Consider the following 24,814-nt stretch of genomic DNA (forward strand, 5'->3'; position numbering starts at 1 on the left):
GCAGCCTCCAGGAGGGGCATTTAACCTGGCCTGGGGCCCTGGAGTCCTCAGGCAGGGTGAACCACAGGGCTGTTCTGGAATCTGCCTAGAGTTCCTGCAGGCTGTGTGGGGAAGGGGAGGGAGGAATGAGACTGTGGAACAGGGCCTGGCCTCAGAGCATGGATTTCATTGCATGGGTGGTGGGAGCCCTTGAGGTGTTGTGGACTGGGGGTGACAAGGTCAGGACACCCATGTTTTGAAAGGCCAAGTTCAATGAGGAGCAGGGGCGAGAGCACTGGTGGAGTTGGGGGAGAGGAGCTTGACCTCAGTGGTCTGTGACTTCCCCCAGCGCAGATCCTAGAAGAAAAAAATACTGAGTGGAATCGGAGTAAATAAATTCTGGAGTCCGTAAGAATTGGAAGGGTGGAGTAAAACAGAGTACCCATATTAGCAGACCATGTGGAAGAGAGATGCACCCAGGAGGTGAGAGGAAATTGCCAGTGGGAAGAGGCCTCCAGAGGGTGCTTCCAGAGGCCAAGGAGGTTAGTGTGGGAGCTGGCTCCATGTGGGCACCCCAAAACCAAGAGCTAGACAGACATGAGGCCACCCCTCCCCTGTCCTTGCTGGGTGCCCCAAGGGCAGCCTTGCCACATGGCCAAGGGAGGACTAGAAGGGCAGACAGCATCAGGGCACAGTGACCAGGCAGTTCGAGGTCCAGGACAGTTGTGGGAGTCGGAGACCACACTGAAGAGGGTTGAAGGGGGAACAGAAGGGTGGAGTGAGGGGGGCACTGGAAGGGGACCCAGGTGGAGGGAGGTCCTTGCTATTCAAGATGGCAGAGCACATTTATATGGGGGGACTGGAGATAATAACTGGAAATGCAGAAGGGGATAAGAAGTGGAGGGGTTCCTGAGGAGGAAAGGGGGTCTCAGGTGGAGGGACCCTTCCTCCCTAGGGAGAGATCACGGCCATAGGGATGAAGAAGGGGGCCAGGTGTTTCCCACTTTGTCTCTGGAAGCCCTTGGCTGAGGGGAGGGAGGGGTTCCAAGGAGATCCGGGTTTGAAATGAATTCTGGGAGATGGGGAAAAGACTGGATGGGCTGCCAGGTCTTAAGGTCCCACCCCCTTGGGGAGGACATTCTCCCCATGCTGGCCAGGGGGCATAGTGAGGGGACCTCCTGTGGGCCTCCTAGGAGGCTGGAGTGGGGGCTCCAGCTCAGCGCGGAGGGTGTGAGCTACTGCTCTCCTCCTCCTGCACACCTTGGTAAGTGGCAGCAGGACCCAGCGTCTGACTGCCTTCCCCCACCGTGGGATACCCCTCCCCTCCTGGGGGACCCTGGGACCTGGTCTAATGACCTCACACCCTAACAGGAGGGGCAGCACTGGCAGAGAAGGGAGAAGGGGACCCAGCCCCCAGCAGAGTCAGCCTCCGTCCCCCATTCTGCCCCGCAAGGACACACAGATCTCGGCTGTTGAGGGGAGCTTGCCCGGGCCAGCTGGAGGGCTCCTGACATTTGCCAGGGCGTGGGCGCGGCTGTTTGCGCCCCGAAGCTAGATGTAAAGTACACATCGCGGAGGAAAAGGGTCAAACACCGGGGCGCGGCAACTAGGCAGGTTTTATTGACCAGATGGCCGGCCTGCTGGCAGAAGACATTCCGCCTGCGTCAGGCGTGGGGGCGTGGGCAGGGGCTGCGATCAGGACGGCTCTGGGGAGAGGCGGGGGCTGGCGAAGGCGGTTCCCTGCGCAGACCATGACTGAGCAGGAGACACTCCGAAGGCTCTGGAAAGAACAGAGAGGACCGTGGGAAGAGGGTTGTGCGACCTCCACTACCGCTCCCCCGACTCCCCAGGCTGGAAGAGTAGGGACTGGCCCAGGAAAGCCTTCCTCTACTGGGAGTCGGGGATGGAAAGGTTGTAGGGTGCCCTGTGGGCAGGCAGACGTGCGCTCCGGTCTCAGATCTCCCGAGACACCCTCGTCCACTGCTGTCCCCGTCCCCTTCCTCTCCCCGCGTACCTGGCCCGCTCTTCAGAGGTCCAGGAGTAGGATCCCAGCCGCAGCTCCGGTTGGGGCGCGGACTTCGGGGCGCGCGGGCTGCGAGGCGCACTCACCGGGAGCCCTGCGCGGGAGCTTCTGCGTCGCACCTCCCACAGTTTCTGAACTCCGGGGGGAAGCAACAGAGCATCGCGGGCGGCGGGCCCCCCAGAGACGGTGCTTCTGGCAGATGGCCCCTGGGGGGACACGCCCAGGCCGAAGCCGTCCCAGGCAAGGGGCCCGGCAGCCGGGCGCAGTGCGCGGCGCCACACGTAGGGCGAGCGGCGCAGCCCCATTAGCAGGCCCGCGGCGCGGCCCACCGTGTGGTAACGGGGACTCGACACGTGCTTGTACCAGGCGGCGGCGGGCAGCGGCAGCAGCAACAGCAGCAACAGCAATGCGATCAGCCAGCGGCTCGCAGTGGGCCCCCGCCCGGGGCTCCGCACCCCCGTGCCCCGCGCCAGGGTGCTCACGTTGACCGCCGCCCGGAGGGCGGACCAGAAACTGGCTCAGTCGTGTCTGGGCGCGCAGTGTCGGGAAGCTGGAGTGCGGGAGGCTACAGGCTAGGAGTTGGTGCGGGTGGGTCCAGCTATAACTGCTCGGTGGCCCCGCCCCTGCTCGCCCCCGCGGTACCTGAGGGGCTCCCCAAGGGTAGGGGGAGGGATGAAGTGAGAGGAGGAGCCCAGGCTGCGAGGCGGGGACGTGTGTTACTGAAGCACCCTCGCTGAGTGGGCCTCTATGTAGAATTCATCTTGACGCTCTGCTTGGGGCTCCCCTGCTCCCCTCTCTTAGCCCCCCTCTGCCTCTTCCCCCCAAAGAGAGGAACTTCCAGGCATAGGGATGGGGGAACAGGATGTTCCCTGAGCCAGAGCTCTTGCAGGTGGGGCACAAGCAGAGCAAAGACAGGGAGGCCGGCAGAGCCCTACTGGGGTAAAGCAGGAGAGCTGATTGGTGGGGGCCCTCTGCACCACTCAAGACCCCTCTGTGTATGTTCCCCCTGGAGGGTTGTTCCCTGTCCTCGCCTAACACAGCTATCAAATCTGTTCCCACACCCATTCCTCTCCTCCCTAACCCCTAGCTTCTCCCCAACAACCCACTTCCCAGCTGCAGCTGGATGGATGCTTGCAACTGCAAGTTTGGCCACATCAAACCCTCTCTGAAACAGTGGTTAGGTTAGGCTCCCAGAATAAAGAGTCAGCCCCTCATACTGCCTGGGAAGGATAAGCTCTGCAGTCTTCCAGCCTCCTCTTTGGTTATGATCCCCCCCAAAACCACTTTCTCTGGCCAGGGCAGTCTCAATTCACTTGCCATACCCAACAACCCATGAGTTTGCCCACCTCTGTGCTTCTGTGCCTGGGACATTCCATCCTTTTCAATCTGGCAAACTCCTACTCATCCTTCAGGATCCTGCTTAGATAGCCCTTCTCTGAATAGTCTCCCAGAGTATCCCTCTGTGCCTGCCTGGGCTTAATAGCCCCCTTCCAGAGGACAGGGCCTGACCCATTCTTGCCTGAGTCCTAAACCAGGGAGGATGCAGCCCTCAAAATAATCACACCTCACCCCACCCCCCAGCAACCACACCACTCACAGGGCACCTTCTAGATCCCAGACACCAAGGATCCTGAAATATCTTATTTTGATCTCCAAACAATGCCACAACGTGGGACAATTATTGATTCCATCTACCAATGAAGAAACTAAGGCATGGGGAAAATTAACTTGTTCCAGGTCACCTGTTGGGTAAGCACTAGGGGGAGTGGGGCCCAACCTAGACCCCCAGCCTGAGAGTTCCAGTTTGGGGACCCCAGCTGCAGTGCTCAATGGAAACCTCCCATCCCCCTCCGCCTGTCTCTTCAGCAAAAAGGAGGGGTGATCCCGGGGGCATGGGGGAACACAGTCTGAGTCTGTCCTTCCTCTCAGACCTGCATGCTGGAAGAGGAACAGAGGGGCTGAGGGGTGCCGAGGACGGTGTCTGCTTCTGAGGCATGAGGGGCAGAGAGATTCTGGTAATCCCCTGGGGAGCTCTAGAAGCAGCAGCAGCAGCAGCAGCTCTCCCCACAAAGGCCCTGCAGAGCTGCTGAGAAATGTGTCCTGGAGCCCAGTGACCCAGGCTTGATGGTGGTGGGTGTGGGGGGAGGGGTAAGTGCCTCAACCTCTTCTGCCTCAGTTTCCTCATTTGTAAACTGGGGATAATCCCGGTCAGCTTGCTGTGGGTATTAAGAATACAGGCTGGGACTTCCCTAATGGTGCAGTGATTAAGAATCTGCCTGCCAATGCAGGGGACACGCATTCAATCCCTGGTCCGGGAAGATCCCACATGCTGCAGAGCAACTGAGCCCCTGCCCCACAACTACTGAGCCTGTGCTCTACAGCCTGTGAGTCACAACTACTGAGCCCATGAGCCACAACTACTGAAGCCTGGGCGCCTAGAGCCCATGCTCTGCAATGAGAGAAACCACCGCAATGAGAAGCCCGCGCACCACAACGCCCCACTCACCAACTAGAGAAAGCCTGCACTCAGCAACAAAGATCCAATGCAGCCAAAAATAAAAATATAATAAAATAATTTTTTTAAAAAAAGAAAAGAAATCCAGGCTGGGGGACTTCCCTGGTGGTCCAGTGGGTAAGACTCCACGCTCCCAATGCAGGGAGCCTAGGTTCAGTCTCTGATCAGGGAACTAGATCCCACATGCATGCCACAACTAAGAAGTCCGCACGCGAAACTAAGACCTGGCGCAGCCTAAATAAATAAATAAATATTTAAAAAAAAAAAATCCAGGCTGGGCCTTGACATCTTGACACTGTGCCTGGCACACAGTAGGCGCTCTATAAATGGCGTGGCTACCATCTAATTGCTGTTGCTGTTGCTGTTCTAGCGGCTGCCTAGTCCCCTAAATTGTCAGAGAAATCCCTTTGATGGAGGGGTGACAGCGCTGGGACCAGGCAGGGAGGGGGTACAGAGGAAGCCACCTGCACACCTGGAAGGGCCTGGAGGACCGAAGGGACCAGTGGGCCGAGTGGAAAGCTGCCCCTCCCACCTCTGCCTCACTCTTCTGGGGCCCCTCCACCTTGAGAGCTGCCTAGAGTGCTTGGTGGGCGGGCAGTGTGGCACAAGCGGGCTGCCAGGGTCCCCTGGCACTGCTGCCCCCTCCCTAATAAGGGGATGCAGAGGACTGCAGCCTGGGCAGACAGGGAGCTTCTGAAGGGAGAACGTCATCGATGTGAAATCTGATCAATCATGGCCTATGCTGTAACGGACGTTTCTGCGCAGTTGGAAAATTTAAGAGAACTACAATTAGCAGCATGGTAAATCTGAAAACGCAACATTGAGCAAAGAAAAAAATGCTCTGCACAATGATACGTTTGGTGTCTGAAGTTTAAATACCGGCAATCCCTCCCGCTTGTTTATGACTGCGAACAAGAGAGAGTGAAAATGTCAGGGTGCAGGTGAAGGATGAAGGCCACATTAGGACAGAGCAGGGCGGCTGCCTGTCAGCTGGAGGTGTGTGGAAGGCAGGCAGGCAGGGAGCCCAGGGCTGGGTAAGGGAGAAAAGCACAGAACAACTTGATGGTCCCTGGTGGCTCCTAGTTTGGGGTGCTCAGGAAGAGGGGCTCTGTGCTTTACCTAGCCCTGACCCCAGGGGCCCAGGGACAAATGTCTCTGCCAGCCCTCCCCCACCCAGGACTCTGGAGCCAAAGTCTATTGCCACAGGAGGTAGTGGCCCTAATGGTCCATAAGAGTTGCCTTGTCTTTCTGGGGCTCACCATTCCTTTCATCCACACACAGCCCCTTCTAGAAGCTGACTGATCATGGCTTCTGACTATTTGCACACCACCTCCCCTGACACTGGACCAAGCCCTCCAGAGACTGGGACCATGTCTGCCTCATACTCACGGCCCCCATCCCAGGCACAGAGCCTGGCTGCCAACAGGAACCCCATCCTAATGACACAGTAAATGAGGAAATCTCTCCGTTTTGTCATTTTAAAAATTATTATATTTTATAATATCAAGGTCATATACGTTATAAGTCAAATGCTAGTATAAGGGACAAAATAAAGCTGTCTCTGTTCCACCCTTTCACATCCCCATCCTGCCCTCCAGGGGCAACTACTTCCAACTCTTTCAGCTATTTTTCCTAGTATTTGCCTCCATATTTTGAAATCATAAACTTAACTGCTACTCTAAAAATGGGTGGTCTTTTTAAGGAGGTATAAGATACTTTGAGTAAAGTGTGCACATCTTAACAATTGCATTTGTTACATATGCCTACACTTGTGTGCCCACAGCCCAGATCAAGGTAGAAAAGATTTCAGCTCCCTAGGGGGCTCCTTTACGCCACTTCCTAGCCAGAAGCCCCAGAATAACTCATCTATCACCTTAGATCGGAATTTTCTCAACCTCAGCATCGTTGGCATTTGTGAGGCTGTTCTGGCATGGTAGGATGTTGAGCAGCATCCCTGGCCTTTACTCATTTGTGTAGGCAGCAAAATAGCCCCTCCCCAAAGACATCTATGCCCTAATCCCTGGAACCTGTGAATATTTACTTTACATGGTATAGGGGAATTAAAGTTGCAGATAAAATTGAGGATGCTAATCCACTGAATTTAATATAAGCAAAGCACCCTGAATTATCCAGGTGAGCCCAATGTAATCTCAAGGGTTCTTTAGCGTGGAGGAGGGAGGAAGAGTCAGAGAAGGAATGGTGACAATGGAAACAGAGGGTGAAGTGATGTGCTTTGCAGAAGGAGGAAGGGCCACGAGCCATGGGATGCAGGCTCCCCCTAGAAGCTGGAAAAGCCAAGGAAATGGATTCTCCTCTAGAGCCTCCAGGAGGAATGCAGCCCACCTTCACCTTGATTTTATCCCAGTGAGACCCATTTTGAATTCCTGAATTCCAGAACTGTAATATAATGAATTTGGGTTGTTTTAAGCCAGTGTTTGTTGTAATTTTTTTACAGCAACAATAGGAAACTAATGCATCAGTAGATGTCAGTAACAATCCCACCCCACTGTGACAACCAAAAATGTCTCCAGACATTTCCACGTCTCCTTGAGGCCAAAATCACTTCCAACTGAGAAACACTAACTGAGATTATAAACTGCTGCTTTTAAATTTACCTTTTTTTTAGGCATCAAATGGCTTCCTCCTAATTTATTAAATTTATTTATTTATTTTTGGCTACGTTGTGTCTTCATTGCTGCGCACGGGCTTTTCTCTAGTTGCAGAGAGCAGGGGCTACTCTTCATTGTGGTGTGCAGGCTTCTCATTGCGGTGGCTTCTCTTTGTTGTGGAGCACGGGCTCTAGGCGTGTGGGCTCAGTAGTTGTGGCTCACGGGCTGTAGAGCACAGCCTCAGTAGTTGTGGCACAGGGGCTCCGCAGCATGTGGTATTTTCCTGGACCAGGGCTTGAACCTGTGTCCCCTGCACTGGCAGGCGGATTCTTAACCAATGCGCAACCAGGGAAGTCCCATGGCTTCCTCCTAATTTAGATGAAGCTTTGGCTCTCTCCCACCCCAGTCACCTCACTTCTCATCTCTCCATCCTCCCAATATGATTTTATCATAATTTTTGGTTGACACTAGTGAGCATTTATATTATTCTGACCATGTAAATATTACTCTCTGCTGAGCCAAGTAGTGTTACTATAATTACATTTTTTTCTTGTTGATAGCTGTCTTATTATTTTTCTTTCCTTGTTTTTGTATATTCTTAGTTTGTTATTTCCCCCCAAATGCTCCAAGGAGCTCCAAGCTCCTTGCAATAAATTTTCCTGATTCTCAAGCACACAAGGAGATCACCCACCATCAGTTCCTTATTTACTCTGGAAATCTCCCTCTGGGAGCCCTTGGCCTCCTGCTCCAATCTGGACATCCACTCTCTAAGCCTCTGCACAGGCATCATTTGAATGGGGACATGGGAGCTAAATACTTTGTCCTTTTTATGTTGATGGCTTTATGCGTTGATGGAAAGTTATTCTAGGTGTATAATTTGTGGATGGAAATCATATTCCTTCAGAAATTGGAGAGAATTTCTAGCTTCCAGTGTCCCAGGATTGTAAGTCTGATTCTCAATGCATCATACAAGTTTTTCTCCCTCCTTACCCCCTCCCTCCTGAAGCTCTCAGGCCCTTTGCTTTATCTGTAGTACTCTGGTATTCCATGATGATGTCCCTCACTGAGGGTCTTTTTTACTTGATTGGGTCCTTTAAACGTGGAGACTCATGTCCTTCAGCTCTGGCATATCTTGCCTTATTGGCTCTTTGATAATTTGCGCCTCTCCATTTTCTCTGTTCTCTCTAAAATTCCTATTAGTTAGATACTACACTGTCTGGATTCAGACTTCTATCTTCTTATTTTCTCTGTTTTCTATCTAGTTGTCTTGTTCTGCTTGCTGAGAGACTTCCTCAACTTTATCTTCCCACTTTGCTCTTGAACTTTTAGTTGTTGTTAGTTTTGTTTTGTTGGACGCGCCATGTGGCATGTGAGGTCTTAGTTCCCCAATGAGGGATCAAACCCATGCCCCCTGCATTGGGAGTGCAGGGTCTTAACCCCTGGACCACCAGGGAAGTCCCTGTTGTTATGTTTTTAATTTTTAATTTCTAAGGGCTCTTTCTTGTTCTCTGCTTTGTGGTTGTTATGGTTGTTCAAGGCATCCTAGTCTCATTTCATGGAAGGAATATCTTTCTTGTGAATACCATATATATATATATATATAATATACATGTATATAAATAATATATACATAAATAATATATATATAAATTTTATATATATATATATATATATATATATATATATATATATATATATATATATATATATATATATATATATATCCTTGGAGGGAGGAACATCTCTTGAATCTTTCTCCTCCTTTTTTTTTGCCGTAGGCGGGCCTCTCACTGTTGTGGCCTCTCCCCTTGCAGAACACAGGCTCCGGACGCGCAGGCTCAGCGGCCATGGCTCACGCGCCCAGCCGCTCCGCGGCATGTGGGATCTTCCCAGACCGGGGCACGAACCCGTGTCACCTGCATCGGCAGGCGGACTCTCAACCACTGCACCACCAGGGAAGCCCTCTTTCTCCTCCTTTTAATCTCCACTGCCACTATCCAAGTTCAGATTTTCCCCTCCTTTTCTGGGATTGCTTCTGTGGCTTATATATATATAAATATAAATATATATATATATATATGTTTATGATCTGTCTAAAATTTCCTTCTGATCTCTGGGTCTGCTTGTTTTCATCCCTGTATCACACACTGCAGGCTTTCCTCATGAGTCTGGAGATCATTTGTTGCCTGTGCACAGTTGTGAGTGAGACCCTGCAACACTGGTTGGCTGCTCCTTTTTGGGGGGGCATGGCTTGCTGAGTGTGGGCTTCACTGTAGGGCAGCTGGACAGCAGGACAGCTTTTCTTTCTTTCTTTCTTTTTTTTTTTTTTTTTTTGACTTAAAACATTAGGTGTTTATTTTTCTCAAGTAACAAGTCTTGAAGATATTAAAACATTTTCCCTCAGCGTTATCACATATCTTCTAAGGGATAATGAATGAATAAACGATTTCTCACAATCATTGTATAACTTAGGTTTCTTCCATATATGCATTACTTAGAGGCTTTCTCACATTCTTCACAACCAGTTCTTTTCACTTAGCATTTGGTTGTATGTCTTAAAGATTGAGAGTTCACTGAAAGCTACTTTACATGGATATCATTAAAAGGGGGTTTACTGAGCATGAGTTCTCTCATGACACCAAAGGGGTAAGGATTTACTGAAACATTGCCTGCAGACATTGCATTTATAGGGGTTTTCTCCAGTATGTATTCTTTTGTGTGCAATGAGATTACACTTTACACTAACGGATTTTCCACATTGATTACACTCATAGAGTTTCTCTTCCATGTGAGTTCTCATGTGTATTGTAAGGGACACATGCCTGCTAAAAGCTTTTCCATGCTCACTGCACTTAAAAGGTTTCTTGTCCCTGGTATGGATTTTCATATGCCTCCTATGAGATAAGAGACCACGGAATGTTTTCCCACATTCCTTACATTCATGTTTCATTTTCATGTGAATTTTCTTGTGTAAAACGAGGAAAGATTTCACTCTGAAGGCTTTTCCACATCGATTACATGTAAAGGGTTTTTCTCCAGTGTGAATTCTCACATGTTCTTTAAGGCATGAACTATCCCTGAAGGTTTTCCCACAGTCATTGTACTTACAGGGTTTCTCTCCAGTATGAATTTTCTTGTGCCTGATAAAGTTGGAGCTCAGCCTAAAAGCTTTCCCACATTGATCACACTTGTAAGGTTTCTCTCCAGTATGTATCCGCAGGTGTATCTTAAGAGATGACTTACTACTTAGGGCTTTACCACAATGGCTACATTCAATGGATTTCTCTCCAGTGTGGATTGCCTTATGTCTTTTAAAATATGGGAGGATACTGAAGGTTTTCCCACAATCACTGCACGTATACGGTTTCTCTCCAGTATGTGTTATCTGGTTATGGTAAGCCTACAGCTTCTACTGAAGGTTTTGCTGCATTGATTACATTTGTAGGCTTTTTCTCTTGAATGAGTCCCTGAATGTTGTCTGAGAAGTGAGCTATCTCGGAAGGTTTTTCCACAGTTATGGCATTCATAGGGCTTCTCTCCAGTATGAATTCTCTTGTGATGTGTAAGGTAAGAGCTTGAGCTATAGGCTTTCCCACACTGATCACACTTAAATGGTTTTTCTCCAGTGTAGGTTCTCATGTGCAACTTAATGGATGAATGGCTCTGTAATACTTTACCACACTGATTACACTCAAAAGGTTTCTCTCTAATGTGAGTTTTTTCATCCTTCTTAAGGTGTGAGATTGAATTTAAGACTTTCCCCCAGTCACTGCATTCATAGGATGTCTCTTCTGTATGTTGTCTCTTAAGCCCAGCTAAGTTAGAACTCCTGAGGAAGGCATTTTCATCTTTTTTACATTCATAAGATTTTTCCCGAGGAAGAATTCCCTCAGGTGGCTTAAGATGTGAAGAATCTCTAAGGACTTTTGCAGAGTCAAGGTATCGATGGAGTTTCTTGCTAGGGTAAATTTTACTGTGAGTAATGCTAGATTTCACACTCAAGGCTTCAACAATTTCACTGCATTGAATGGGATTGCCTCCAAGAGTTTGTTCCTTCTTGCCATTGAGTGTATATTTCTCCAAAATACCTTGTTTTTGCTGTGGTTGTTTGGCTTTAAGGAGAATCAGCTCATTTGAACAGGTATCTTGATGAATTCTTCTCTCTACTGTCTCCATTTCATCTTCCTGCTCCATCTGGGTGATGAGAGGAGGTTTGCTGAGTTGATGTCTCAGTGAAGCCAAGTTTCTATAGTTCTCCAGCATCACATCTCTGTCCCCTGCAGTGGAAGGGCATAGTCTTTTTCTTAAATTAATTAATTTAATTTATTTATTTTTGTCTGTGTTGGGTCTTCGTTGCTGCGCGCAGGCTTTCTCTAGCTGTGGTGAGCGGGGGCTACTCTTTGTTGCGGTGTGCGGGCTTCTCATTGTGGTGGCTTCTCTTGTTGCAGAGCACGGGCTCTAGGTGCACGGGCTTCAGTAGTTGTGGCACGCGGGCTCAGTAGTTGTGGCTCACGGGCTCTAGAGCGCAGGCTCAGTAGTTGTGGTGCATGGGCTTTGTTGCTCCGTGGCATGTGGGATCTTCCCGGAACAGGGCTCGAACCTGTGTCCCCTGCATTGGCAGGCAAATTCTCAACCACTGAGCCACCAGGGAAGCCCAAGGGCATAGTCTTAACCACTGGTCAGCCAGGGAAGTCCTCCAGCCCATTTCTGATTCTAAAGTCCAAGCTCATCCGCTCACAACACACCGCCTCTTTTCTAGAAGGGTTCAGATCCGGAGTAGCCTCCTGTGATAGCAGAAGGGAGGTCCTGAGTGTGCCTGGCCCCCACGGGTAATGAGGAGGCCCCCCAACAGCTGCAGAGACCCAAAGCCCCAGGATTCACAACCGTCCAATCAGCAAACCTGCCCTGATGTTTCTCTGCGTCAAGCCTCCGGGCTCAGCTGGGTGGGCCCAGCCGTGAAGAGGACAGGTTCTCTACCCGCCCTTCTATCGGGACTGGGGGAGACCGCTCCTAGTTCAGAGACTGATGTCACCACGTGTTGTCTTTTCTGATAGGGATTGTGTTTGTGAGTGCGCAAGCGCGTGTGTGTGCCCTATGACCACGCCCGTGTGTGTCCCAAATTCAAAAGAAAGATTTGGGTTGGAAAGAGATTTTGGGCTCCTAATAAGGTTGCAAAATATTTAGCAAATAAAAATACAGGACTTCTAGTTAAATTTGAATTTCAGATGAACAACGAGTAACACTTTAGTATAAGTATGACCCATCAATATTTGGAGCATTAAACATTTTGCTCTGGGAGGACAGAGCTGGCCCAAGACTAAGGTCAGAGGAGAGGAGGGCCTGATGCCCGCAGCCCGGCGCCGGACCTGCAGCTGACCTACAACCTGCCCACTCCGCCTAGAGCGCCCGGTGCCGGTGGCGCCGCTCTAGCCGGCGCCTCGCTGAGGCGGAAGTCGTGAGCGCACTTCCGCCAGGTGGGGCCGTTGCTGGGCGGGGCGGTGACGTAGCCCCGGAAGGGGCGGGCCCGCTGGGAGCCAATCTGTCCCGCGCCGCGCCGCGCCGGCCGGGAGGGGGCCGGATCCCGGACCATGGCGGCGGCGGCGGCCCTGGAGGGAAGGCGCGCGGCCCTGGAGGCGGCGGTGGCGGCACCTGAGCGGGGCGGCGGGAGCTGCGTGCTGTGCTGCGGGGACCTGGAGGCCACGGCGCTGGGCCGCTGCGACCACCCGGTGTGCTACCGCTGCTCCACCAAGATGCGGGTGCTGTGCGAGCAGCGCTACTGCGCCGTGTGCCGCGAGGAGCTGCGCCAGGTGAGCTGCGCTGGCAGGGCCGCATGTCGGGGCAACTGGGCGGGAGCGGGGGCGCGGCCGGGCGGGGCGGCTGGTCACCCGGAGGCCGGAAGGGGACTTTGCTTTCCTGGTGTCCGGCTGCAGGCCTAGTGGCGCCGACTTCCAAAAGAGAGGCCTGGCGGGGCCACCCGGGGCGGGGTCCCCATCGTGGGGCCGACTGTGGGGCGTGTGGGGGCGGGAGGCAGGAGGTGGCCGAGCTTATTTGAAGAGGCAGTGGTCCTTGTGGGGACAGAGTCTGGGGGCTTTCCTCCTGAGCCCCGGGAATTCCTGCCGGGCCACAGGAGGGGCATGATCAGAGCAGGAGCTCCTAGACCTGCTCGTCTTGGGAGATTATTCATCAGAGGTCTCCATTCCGGTGGAGGCAACAGGGAAAGTGGGCACCTTCAGTGGCAATCTGTCCTGGAAGCAGAGGGTCAATCTGGGCATTTCCAGCCTAGCTGTGTTTCTGGGCCTTTCTGGGTGACGCTGAGCAAACTCCTTCTGAGAATGGTATTTCTATCTATTAAGTGATGGTTGTACTCACCATCACCACCAGAGGGGAAGGCAGAACCACTGAGGTCTCCTCAGGGTGCTTGGTGGATGGGGATAAAAGTGTTGCGAAGTTTTCCTCCTTCTTGCCGGTTCCACCTGGTGGCGGTGGCGTGGCGGGGGGGCGGGGTGGGGCTCAGCTCCAGAGTGGAGGAGAGGGAGTTTCTGATTGTCCAGACTTGGAAGCCCTAGTGAGGTCAGAGGGCTCCACGGAGCTTTCTCCCACTCTCCCCGCAATGCCCGCTGCTGGCTGGGAGCACCTAGCTGGAGCTCCCTTGGTTTGCTGTGCTTTGAGATATGTTTGCTTCCAGAGTTGTGAAACGAAAGGAAACGACATCCTTTCTTCACTTTCTTTTTTAAAAGTAGACTTTTATGTTAAAGGAGCCAAGAAAATGCTGTAATTCCATGAGCACTCTGTGGGCACCTACTCTGTGCCTTATCTGAAAAAGACACTTGGAGATGCTGTCAGTCTGTAATGGGGTGGACAGAGATGCACCCGGACCTGGGAGGGATCTGGGGTGCAGGAGCAGTTGGGGAAACCTTGGGTCTGTGACTTAGTCAGAAGGCACCTCCCAACTTCACCAGAGCCTGCCTTGCCTTCCAGTCTTGCATAACGTGATGTAACTCTTGAATGGCCAGGTTTCCCAGCACACCTGTAGCTTCCTTCCAGGCAGGCAGGCAGGCAGGCAGGCACGTGCAGCGGAGGCCCCGGCCCTGGGCACTGCAGGTCTCAGGAAGTAAGCAGACACCTATATATGGGTGTTGTAGCTAGCATCTGGTCTTTCTCATACCTTGTGGGTCCCATACCCTTCAAGGACTCTGTGGCAAGGGGGTGTGGACATGAGCTTTCAGCTGGCTCCAGCTGGGGTGTGGTTTGGCATCAGGTGCCCTGGCCAAGTCTGGCCTTCCTCTCAGGCCTGCTCCTAGTTGCTAGGTAGCAGGAGGGTGTTCTGGGAAGTTTGGGAAGATGATGCTCCTCTCCATTCATCCTGTTTGCATCTCACTCTTGAACTCTGAACGCCCCTGTATCCCTTCTGTTCCCTTGCTGAGTCCTGCACTGTCCTCTGAATACGTCCTGTGTCCCATGCCTGCTCGGAAATCCCACAGCAGCCCCAAACCCCTGAACCCTGCCTCTCCTCTGTCTCTTTTATGGGACTAAGTCTTTGTAAAAAATTGGGAGGAAAGTGTGCCAAAATGCTTTTTGGGACAGGCCAGCTCCGTTTGCTGGTTAATTCCTACATCTTGACCTGGTGCCTCCCTGTGCCGGCCTGGGTGAGGAGCCAGATCAGTTAGATTGCCCGGCACTTGCTCAGGGTGGAGGCCGAGGCAGGCTCCCAGCTGATGGGTAGCAGCAGCGCTGGTCTTGAGGGCACACTGGCTGAGACTGTTGTCAAGTCCTGGGTTCCTGTCTTCCCTGGTTGTATCTTTCCCCCAGGCCACTTTCTTCTAAAAGACAATTCTTGTCTTACTTTCCACCTTGCTCTGATCCCCGGTGATGTTGAAGAGGCTTGATGGGGCTGCTGTACAAAGTGGGATGTGTCTGAGCTAGGAGGGGCCCTGCAGGCCACCTGGTACAGCCCCACTGCCCCATTTCATAGGTAGGAATTGGGAGGGGAAGCTGAAGGCAGGTCAGGAGGCAGGACCTGCTGACTCAGGCCATGTACTTCTGTTGTCCCTGCCCCCTCTCCACCAACCTGGTCCTGGCCCGCCTCCTCTGAGAGGACCTGCTTGTCCACGTCTGGCTCCTTGGGTCCCTGTACTCTCCCCGTCCAGCCGCTCTCACACTGGTCGTTGCTGACACCCATCCCTGTCCTCTCACGCACTCATTCTCCGTGAGTGCTCGCTGCACGCTGGGAGTGGGGAGCAGCAAGGCCCCAGGCAGAAACCCCTGTGGTGGGGGAGTCTGAGGGGACTTTCGCCCCCATCTGCCTCTCCTCAGGACCTGATCTTGGGGCCCACCCAGAGGCACCCTTGCCCCGTTAGTCATTTACTACCTGGCCCACCCAGGGGCTGCCCAGGGCGGTCCCTCCTCAAGTATCTAGGCCTGGCCTGTACCTCTGTCCTTGGACCCATGATCCCCTCCCATCAGGGTGATCACCAGGGTGGGTGGGTCTTGGGCCACACTGGTTGGATCCCTAATGGGTTCCTGCCCATCCCTGGCCAGGCCACCATACCCTCATCCTTCTCCATCCATGCAGTTTTGTGTCTCACCTCACCCTCTGCTGAGGGCAGGGACACTGGCCATTCCAGGCTGCACTGCCATCCCATCGTCTGGTGCAGGCCCGGGGGGCCCAGTCCTGGTCCCAGCCTGTCTGTGAGGGGCAGTTAGCATTTCCCCATCCCACCCCCCAGCTCCAAACCTGCTCACCCTCATTCTCAAATGAACACTTTCCTTTCCCAAGCCTCTTCTGTGGTTCCAATCTCTTCCTGAGCCAACCCAGTGTCCCCCTTCTGGCCTGGCTCAGGTGTGCCCAACCTGGGCTGCCCTACCAGACTGCTCGGGAGGGACAGACACCCCACCCAAGCTGACTGTCACTCAGTCCACGGCAAGGGTGCTCACAGCCCAAGGAGAGATACCACCTGTGGTGGATCAGAGCAGACCTCTGAAAGGAGGGTGCCAGGGTGACGGGGTGAGGGTGGGGCGCGGGCCCTCCCGGCACAGGTTTCTCTGGGAGGGAAGTTGTTCCTCTGCTGAGTCTGTCGAGCTTGGATGCTTGTTGGCAGTTTTGGGGCTCCCCTCGAGGCTGGGGTTATGGGCACCGAGTCCCGGTGGTTAATTCCTTGTGCTCTGTGCTCCTCCAGCGGCATCCTGAGTGGTTCATGGCCCTGCACCTGCAGGCGCCGATCCCCAGGCAGGAACTGGGGTCTGTGCTGGAAAGGTACCCTTGGGAGTGGTTGGAAGGCAGGGCTGGATGTGGGCTTGCTCTAGGAGGGCAGATCCCATGAGAAGAGGCCAGTGGAAGGCTCGGGGACCTTTCCCATGTCCCTTCGGGACTACGGAGAAAACTGGGGCAGAGGGTGCGGAGGGTGACCCTTTGGAGGCAGAGCCAAGACCTCCCTGTGAAGATGGGTCACAGGGTGCAGCTGGGATGAGGTGCGCTCAGCGTGTGGCGGGGGCAGGGGTGGGCAGCCACATTCATCCTGCCCAGCTTTGCCAGACATGGTGACAAGGGGAAGAAAAGCCTGTTGGGGCGCTGCCCATCCCCCCCACCCTGCTCTGACCCTCCAGAATGGCTGTGGCTGGACCATGATGCTTCCATTGGGCTCCTGTGGGGGCGGGTGGGGGGCAGGCTTGGTTGTCAGCCTGCTCTCCACACCCCCAAGCATGTCCTCACAAGTAGAGGCTGAGCTCCCCATCTCCTTCTCCAGGGAATCAGTTTTAACCACCCTGCTGTTGGGGATGGTGTAACCACCCACTCTCCCCAGCCAGTCCTACGCTTTCCCAAGTTTATGGCCACCCTGGCCCCAGACATCCTCCCTGACTGGGCCTAAACCTAACAGGGGTGATCTTGATGTGGCCTTTACCAAGGAAAGGCTGTCCCCCTGGGTGTGCTGGTAAGGACTCTGAGCTGAGGCGAGTGGCCAGCTCCAGGCTGGGGGACAGTGGTGGATCGGAAAGGGGCACGGAGAGGAGGAGATGGGCCAGTGTGGTCTTGATGCAAGGGGGAGGGGACAGAGAGAAAGGGGAACTGGAGGATGAGGGAGCCCTGGAGGGAGCAGTGCCCTTGTTGACTCAGAGGGTAGGCCTGAGCCTGTGCGGGGGCCCTGGGAGCCAGGCTGGGGGCATTGGGACAGGGGTCTGGTCATCGTCCAGTGCCAGGGTCTGTGGAGAGGCAGAGCAGGCTGCTGGGCCAGGCTCAGCAGGCTTTACCTGAGAGTGCTGGAGACCCCTGAGAAGTGGCCAGGCTGCAGAGGTGTCCACAACCAGCACACTAGCTCCTCTGTTTGGCACCCCCAGACAGCCCAGTTAACAGGCAGGAAGCTGGCCAAGAACAGGCGGGGGCCATGACCGAGTCCTGTGGGGGAGCCCTTCTCCCCCTTTGCCATCATGGAAGCATCATGGGTGCGTGGAGGGTAGCCAGGCCTTGACGCATGCAATCTGGCCTGGTAGCATTCACTGTTTCCTTAGCTGCTCCTTGGACTGTGTCTCTCCTTTCTCCTGGTGAAAGTCATCCTGTGCCCAATACCCATGTGATTAAGCCCCGGTTTGCCTGGCTGTCTGATCCCTGTCTCTGCCCCTGGGGCGGCCTCTGTCTCTCTGGCAGGTGCCAGTTTGTCTGTGGATGAGTGTGGAGCCGGCTGCCCCCTGGTGGCAAGGCCAGCCGCTGCGTCTCTGTCCTGGCAACGCTAGGTGGGTGGGCTGCGGGTGGGGAGAGGAGACAAGGCTGGCCCAGGCTGGCAGAGGGTGCTTCCTGCTGGGACCTGCCTCAAGCCTCCCAGGAGGGGCCCTGAGTGCCTCCCTTTCTCCTCAGCCTGACGCGTCCATGGTCCGGCTCACCAGTCCCTTTTGCTTTTGGTTTCAGGTGGTCTTTGGGAAGAAGCTTCCTACCTTTGCCACAATCCCTATCCATCAGCTTCAGCATGAGAAGAAGTATGACATCTACTTTGCCGATGGAAAAGTGTTTGCCTTGTACAGGTGAGAGGGGAATTCTCGGCCTGGGTTTCTGAGGGTCTGTGGGATGCTTTGTGGTGGGGACGGACTGTCACCTCCTCTGCTCCTCACATCCCTCAGCGGGGAGGGGGCACTGGTGTGGTGCAGATGTCAAGGCTAGGTGGCTGGTTTCTATCATTGGTTTTCTCTACTGTAACGGGGGATGCTCACAGTCCCCCTCCTGGGGTGGTGGTAAAGAGGGGGCAGTGGGCGACAAGGGGTGAATTCAGGGAAGGCACACAGCCCTGCTTTCTGGGGCTCTTTGAGGTGGTCAGGAGCTCCTGCAAATCAAGCTCTTAGCCTATGGCGGAAAAACCTCATAAAGGGATACAGTTGTTCTGGGGGTGGTCCTCATCTTCCAGGTGAGGGGGCAGGCACCTGTGTGGGCTCAGTCCTCATGTCCATCTGATGCAGGGGTCAGTCTCCTGGATCGTGGACCCAGCCCCACCCCGTGGCCTTGTTCAGCTCAGGCTCTGGGCCCAGCACCATCTGGCTCAGTGGTCAGAGTGCTGAAATGCACGGTGGGGCAGGAGTGCCCATCCTCCTGGCTCCTGCTTCCAGGGCATCTGCAGGGGCGTTGGGTGAGGGGCCGTGGGGTGGTTCTAGTGCCCCTCTGGACAGTGATGCTGAGTGCCTTCGGGGGCACTGGTGGCTCTCGATGTCTCCCTAGGCAGCTGCTGCAGCACGAGTGCCCACGGTGTCCTGAGCTGCCACCTTTTGGCCTCTTTGGGGACCTGGAGCAGCATATGCGGAAGCAACATGAGCTATTCTGCTGCAAGCTGTGCCTCAAACACCTCAAGGTGAACCCTACCCCATGGCACCTGCCTGGGGATCGGGCATTCAGGGAGCACCTGGTGGAGGTGGGTGGAGGCCAGGCCCAGTAGAGGCTGGCACAGGGTGCTCAGCCAGACAGCTGTGAGCGGCTTGTTGCTGCCTCTGGCCCTGGACAGGCCAGATCCCCAGGGTTTCCCAGCATCCCCAGCTCTCCTGCCTCACAGAGCCTGCCAGGCTGCTGGTGTCTGGGGCTCTGGGGCAGAACTGATGCCACAGGGTCCCCTGCATTGTCGGGCCGTGGGAAGGGGCAGGAGGCCTGGGAGCCCCCACCCCATTCCCAGCCCCCCATTCCCTGCAGATCTTCACATATGAGCGCAAGTGGTACTCGCGCAAGGACCTGGCTCGGCACCGCATGCAGGGGGACCCTGACGACACGTCGCACCGTGGGCACCCGCTCTGCAAGTTCTGTGACGAGCGCTACCTGGACAACGACGAGCTGCTCAAGCACCTGCGTCGCGACCACTACTTCTGCCACTTCTGCGACTCAGACGGGGCCCAGGACTACTACAGGTGGGAGTGGGCGCACGGCAACCTTGGGACACCCAAGCGGGCTGGGCGAGGGCCCCTGCTGACACCCGGTTTCCGGCAGCGACTACGCGTATCTGCGTGAGCACTTCCGAGAAAAGCACTTTCTGTGCGAGGAGGGTCGCTGCAGCACCGAGCAGTTCACCCACGCATTCCGTACGGAGATCGACCTCAAGGCCCACAAGATGGCCTGCCACAGCCGGAGCCGTGCCGAGGCCCGCCAGAACCGCCAGATCGACCTGCAGTTCAGCTACACGCCGCGGCACTCGCGCCGGAACGAGGGTGAGTGGGGCCCGCCGAGCGGGGGCCCCAAGGCAGGGCTCACGTTGCGGAGCCCTGCTCTGGAGGCCTCAGACCCAGGTCCTGATCTGACCCCTCACGTGTGAGCGGGGACAAGGGACAAGCCTGTTGAGCCTGTGTCCCCCCAGCCCATTGAGGAGCCCCAAGCACCTGAGCATGTTGGGACAGGGAGCTCTTCACTGGCTCCTGAAGGTTCTCAGATCTGCTGTTCTGGGGTCCCTGGGACTCTTCCCCCGGTCAGGAGGATGACTGAGTGCCCACTGTGTGTAGGTCCCTCCTGGGACTGTGGGGCCAGCAGGCCCAGGCCCCTCCCCCAGCCCAGTTCTTGCTCTGACCTGGTGCCTAGGCTAGAGGCCCAGGACCACTGTGAACCCTGAGAGGTGTCTGCGCCCATACCCCAGGTTCAGGTGCTATGGTGGGTGGGGAGGCCTCTGCTGTCTAAGCCAGAGCACTGGCCTCGGTCTGGCCTGGGCCCGTGACGGGCTGTGTGCTGGCCGCAGGGGTTGTTGGTGGCGAGGACTACGAGGAGTTGGACAGGTACAACCGCCAGGGCCGCACGGGCCGGGCCAGTGGTCGTGGAGCCCAGCAGAGCCGCCGAGGAAGCTGGAGGTACAAGAGGTGGGAGGATTTGCGTGCCGCCAGGACTTAACGTTCTCCTGGCACCACCCCTGAGGCGGTGGCAGCAGCCAACAGCTGGGCTGGGGATAGGCACCGCTGTCAGGGGACTTTGGCTTTCTGGCCTCTGGTGTCCTGGGCATGGCAACAGGTCTGCTAGGTGTCCTCAGTCAGGATTCCTTCACTTTCCCCTAGTTTTAGCCAGAGACACTGGGACCCTGCAGATTGGGGTGGTAAGGGGGGTCCTGGGTCATTGGGGGTTCAGTGCAGTTGTGCCATGAAGCCCCAGCGTGGCAGGCACGCACTCAGGCTGGGCTGCCCCCGATGGCCGGGCTGGATCGAGGCATCTGTGGACCCCAAATGCTACCCCAGAGAACAGGGCCGGGTGTTGCCCAGGGAGCCGAAGCTTGAGGCTGGCAGGTGGATGGTCCAGCTCCCTCCACAGCGCCCTCTCCTGGACAGGGAGGCTGGGCTGGCACCGGTCCCGCTGGCTCCTGGCAGGCAGCCTCCTGGTGTCCAGGCTTCCCAGGGGCAAGGCCCCTCCCCAGCCCCTCATCCTGCATGTCACTGTAGTCCTGGGCCTTGCCCAGCCTGAAGTCATCCCCATCCCAGGGAAGAAGAAGACCGAGAAGTGGCAGCTGCCATCCGGGCCTCGGTGGCCGCGCAGCAGCAACAGCAGCAGCAGCAGCAGCAGCAGGACACACGCAGGAGTGAGGACCAGGAGGAGGGCAGCAGGCCCAGGAAGGAGGAGGCAGGTGCGCGGGGTCCTGAGGAGCCCCGGGGCCCCTGGCGCCCGCCCCGGACTCAGGGCGAAGGCCCAGGTGAGTGGGCCTTCCCTGTAGGCAACTCTACTCTGGTGCAGGAGGTGGGAGGTGGGCTCCTGACCAGCGTGGCGGTGCCCGGACTCGCAGGGCCTCCACCCACAAGGCCAGTGAGAACCCGTGTGCTTGCCAGTCACCCCACAGGGTCTGATCCTGCCCTTCAGCATTGGTCAGCCCTGACCTAGGGTTCTTTTGTGTCTTGTAGGCTCCAAGGAAGCCTCAATAAATGGTCCTGTGAGCCAAGAGGCCTTGCCAGCAACTGGCTCGGCTGCAGGAGCCACATTTCCAAGGTACATGTGTGCACGAACCGGGGCTCCTATGTAAGGTGGGTGGAGGGTGGCCGCCGGGCAGGCCAGGGCCTGGCAGGCCACTGACCCCTCTCCTCTTCTCGGCACAGTGCTCTCCCGCCCCCCACTTCGAAGCTCAAGGACGAAGACTTCCCCAGTCTCTGTTCCTCCACTTCTTCCCCCTGCTCCGCAGCAGCTGCCCTGGGCCCCGTGGGGCTGGCGCTGGCCTACTCTGTCCCCGCCAGGGGCAGGAGCACCTTCCAGGAGGAGGACTTTCCTGCCCTGGTGTCCTCTGCCTCCAAGCCCAGCACTGCCCCCACCAGTCTCATCTCTGCCTGGAACAGCAGTGGTAGCAAGAAGGTGGCGCATCCCGCCCCAGGGGCCCAGTCTGCCAGCGGGGGAAGCCAGCCCCCCAGGAAGGCTGGGAAGGGGGGTAAGGGTGGTAAAAAGAGCGGACTGCCCCGCGCAGAGGAGGAGGAGGAGGAGGATGGCCGCTCCAGCCTCACCACTCAGGAGGTGCGGGGCGTGCCCACGACAGTCGCCGTTTCTTCCCTGCTGGCTGTGGCCTCCACCCAGACCTTCACCAAGGTCGGCAAGAAGAAGAAGGTGGGCTCCGAGAAGTCGGGTGCCTCATCTCCCCCGCCACTGCCCCCTGACAAAGATGGGCCCCCCGGGGCTGAGCAGGCCCCCGCGGCCCCCACTGGCAGAGCTGAGGGGTCAGCTGCTGTCATCGTCAACGGACACACAGAGGGGCTGGTCCCAGCTCGGAGCATCCCCAAGGAACCCCCTGGGCTCCCGAGGCCCCTGGGGCCCCTTCCCTGCCCCACGCCCCAGGAAGACTTCCCAGCGCTCTGCGGCCCCTGCCCACCCAGGATGCCCCCGCCCCCAGGTATGTGTGCCTGGCTCAGGCCTGCTTTTGGGCATCTGGGAAGGGGCCAGGTTTTTGAGTCAGGCTGGAGCCCCTGGGCCCAAGAGGAGCATAGCCTGAGGTTGTGCAGGTGCAGGTGGGGAGAGATGAGCCTGTGTGGTGGTTTCCAGCTTCCTTGGAAACCTGACGGCCAAGTCTGGATGCAGGCTCCATGTCTGTGAGCGGCGTGACTTTGGTCTGCCACATAACTTCTCTGCATCCTTTTATTTATTTATTTTTGGCTGTGTTGGGTCTTCGTTTCTGTGCGCTGGCTTTCTCTGGTTGCGGCGAGCGGGGGCCTCTCCTCATCGCGGTGTGCGGGCCTCTCACTGTCGCGGCCTCTCTTGTTGTGGAGCACAGGCTCCAGACGCGCAGGCTCAGTAGTTGTGGCTCACGGGCCTAGTTGCTCCGCGGCATGTGGGATCTTCCCAGACCAGGGCTCGAACCCGTGACCCCTGCACTGGCAGGCAGATTCTCAGCCACTGCACCACCAGGGAAGCCCCTAGCACTCTCTTGAGATGAAGGCAAAAATGAGTTAACTTAGGCCAGCATTTGCCATGAGGGAGCACAGCATGCATGTTGGCTCTTGGCATCATCAGGCCCTGGGCCTGCTTTGTGGGGGAGGTGCGGTTGTGGACAAAGCCTGACCCTGACCCTGGTGAGATGGGCAGCTTATGGGAAGTGGGGGACCAAGGCTTGTCTGCCTGGCCAGCGAGGGTCACGTCCTGAGATCTTCCTGTGTGCCCCCCCATCCTCCACAGGCTTCAACACCGTGGTGCTCCTGAAGGGCGCTCCGCCTCCACCTCCACCGGGTCTGGTGCCCCCTGTCAGCAAGCCACCCCCTGGCTTCTCTGGCCTTCTGCCTAGCCCCCACCTGGCCTGTGTCCCCAGCACTACGACCACCACGAAAGCGTAAGTGTGGGTGGGCCACCTGGCCTCATGCCCCTGTGGGGGGAGTGCCCTCACCTTGGGCCACTCCAAAGGCTGAAGCCTCCACCTCCTCCCCATGTCCCGATTCCAAACCCAGGCCAACACCCGTGCCACGGGCCTACCTGATCCCCGAGAACTTCCGGGAAAGGAACCTGCAGCTCATCCAGTCCATCAAGGACTTTCTGCAGAGCGACGAGGCCTGCTTCAGCAAGTTCAAGAGCCACTCGGGGCAGTTCAGACAGGTCAGGCAGGCGGGGGTGTGGGGGCCAGCCCGGCCACCTGGGGCCCAGGCCTGGGCCAGGTGTGACTGGGTCTGGCTCTGGGTGGCAGGGCGTGATCTCCGCAGCCCAGTATTACAAAAGCTGCCGGGACCTGCTGGGGGAAAACTTCCAGAAGATCTTCAACGAGCTGCTGGTGCTCCTGCCTGACACGGCCAAGCAGCAGGAGCTGCTGTCTGCACACACAGGCTTTCGAGGCCGTGAGAGGCCTCCCGGCACCAAGGCCAAGAAGAGCAAGAAGAGTGCATGGCAGGCCAGCACCCAGCAGGCGGGCCTGGACTGCTGCGTGTGCCCCACCTGCCAGCAGGTGCTCGCGCACGGTGATGTCAACAGCCACCAGGCGCTGCACGCTGCCCGGGACGACGACTTCCCCTCCCTGCAGGCCATCGCCAGGATCCTCACGTAGCTCCGGACGTAGCTCCTGCCAGCGCAGGCAGGAGCCGCCACACCCATGAGCCTCCTTTCTCCCTCCTCCTCCCTCTGGGCTGCCAGGCAGCCAGGTGAGGCCCTGGTGAGGCCACCCGCTCAGGCCCCTCAGCTGGCCGGCCTGCCAGGGATCACCAGGAAGGCCCGCACCACCCTGTCAGCACACCGTCATGCAGGAGTCCATCTGGATTTCTCCTGGGAACTGGAGAAAGACCCCTGCCTCAGCAGCAGGCTGGTCTGGGTTTACATTCTCATGCTTCTGGAAGGTGCTGGGGAGGGAAGGGCTGGGATGCCAGGACCTGTGTGTGCTGTCAGAGCTGGTGGCCACGGTGGCCCAATCTGGGACCGCCTGAGCCTGAGGGCTGCGGCACCGTGGTCCCTGAGCTGTGGGGCCAGGGATGCTGGAGTCAGATGTTGAGTGTGTTGTGTAAACAGTTGGCTGTTTCATTATTCAAAAACGTTCAGGATTAAAAGCAGACACGAAATCGTGCTACTTGAAGTTGAATCTTTTTACGAGACTAGCTGAAACTGGGATCTCAAATTGCCTCTGACCTTTTATAAGACAGTTTATCTTCAAATAAATTTATTTTGCAATAATGCACATAGCTGAGCTTCTCTGCCTTCCGGGGTCACCCCACTCATAGTTGTCAGACACTACAGCTCAGGTGGTCACCAGTGAGTGCTGGGGCGGGGAAGACCTGTGGGGAGAGCTGGGCTTGCTCACAGGAAGAAGCAGCCAA

General features: G+C 56.1%; 2 protein-coding genes across 3 annotated transcripts; one reads left to right on the forward strand and one right to left on the reverse strand.

Moving 5' to 3' along the window:
- Positions 1-1,583: 1,583 nt before the first annotated feature.
- On the reverse strand, positions 1,584-12,716 carry NPW (neuropeptide W; the record flags this gene model as incomplete). Its single annotated transcript, XM_082670695.1, has 3 exons — positions 1,584-1,759; positions 1,994-2,515; positions 12,508-12,716. 3 exons carry the CDS (start codon positions 12,714-12,716, stop codon positions 1,675-1,677), a joined length of 816 nt encoding a protein of 271 aa, XP_082526821.1. The 3' UTR covers positions 1,584-1,674.
- On the forward strand, positions 12,672-24,632 carry ZNF598 (zinc finger protein 598, E3 ubiquitin ligase). Of its 2 annotated transcripts, none has more exons than XM_082670822.1 (12): positions 12,672-12,933; positions 18,024-18,136; positions 18,822-18,951; positions 19,284-19,495; positions 19,575-19,792; positions 20,311-20,428; positions 21,038-21,246; positions 21,452-21,536; positions 21,644-22,422; positions 23,202-23,352; positions 23,468-23,612; positions 23,701-24,632. In XM_082670822.1, exons 1-12 carry the CDS (start codon positions 12,715-12,717, stop codon positions 24,052-24,054), a joined length of 2,733 nt encoding a protein of 910 aa, XP_082526948.1. In that variant the 5' UTR covers positions 12,672-12,714; the 3' UTR covers positions 24,055-24,632. The 2 variants fall into 2 exon arrangements, with proteins under 2 accessions (XP_082526948.1, XP_082526947.1); XM_082670821.1 differs by having other exon boundaries at positions 12,692-12,933; positions 20,311-20,419.
- Positions 24,633-24,814: the final 182 nt, after the last annotated feature.

Source organism: Grampus griseus, assembly GCF_964374135.1.
Source record: "Grampus griseus genome assembly, chromosome: 14".
Lineage (NCBI taxonomy): Eukaryota > Metazoa > Chordata > Mammalia > Artiodactyla > Delphinidae > Grampus > Grampus griseus.

Bases quoted from the DNA above. Each gene is read 5' to 3' on its own strand.
- ZNF598 (XM_082670822.1), top strand. From the start codon at position 12,715: ATGGCGGCGGCGGCGGCCCTGGAGGGAAGGCGCGCGGCCCTGGAGGCG. The intron at 20,429-21,037 runs GTGGGAGGATTT...TCCCCATCCCAG, and splicing joins GGAAGCTGGAGGTACAAGAG to GGAAGAAGAAGACCGAGAAG. The intron at 21,537-21,643 runs GTACATGTGTGC...TTCTCGGCACAG, and splicing joins GCAGGAGCCACATTTCCAAG to TGCTCTCCCGCCCCCCACTT.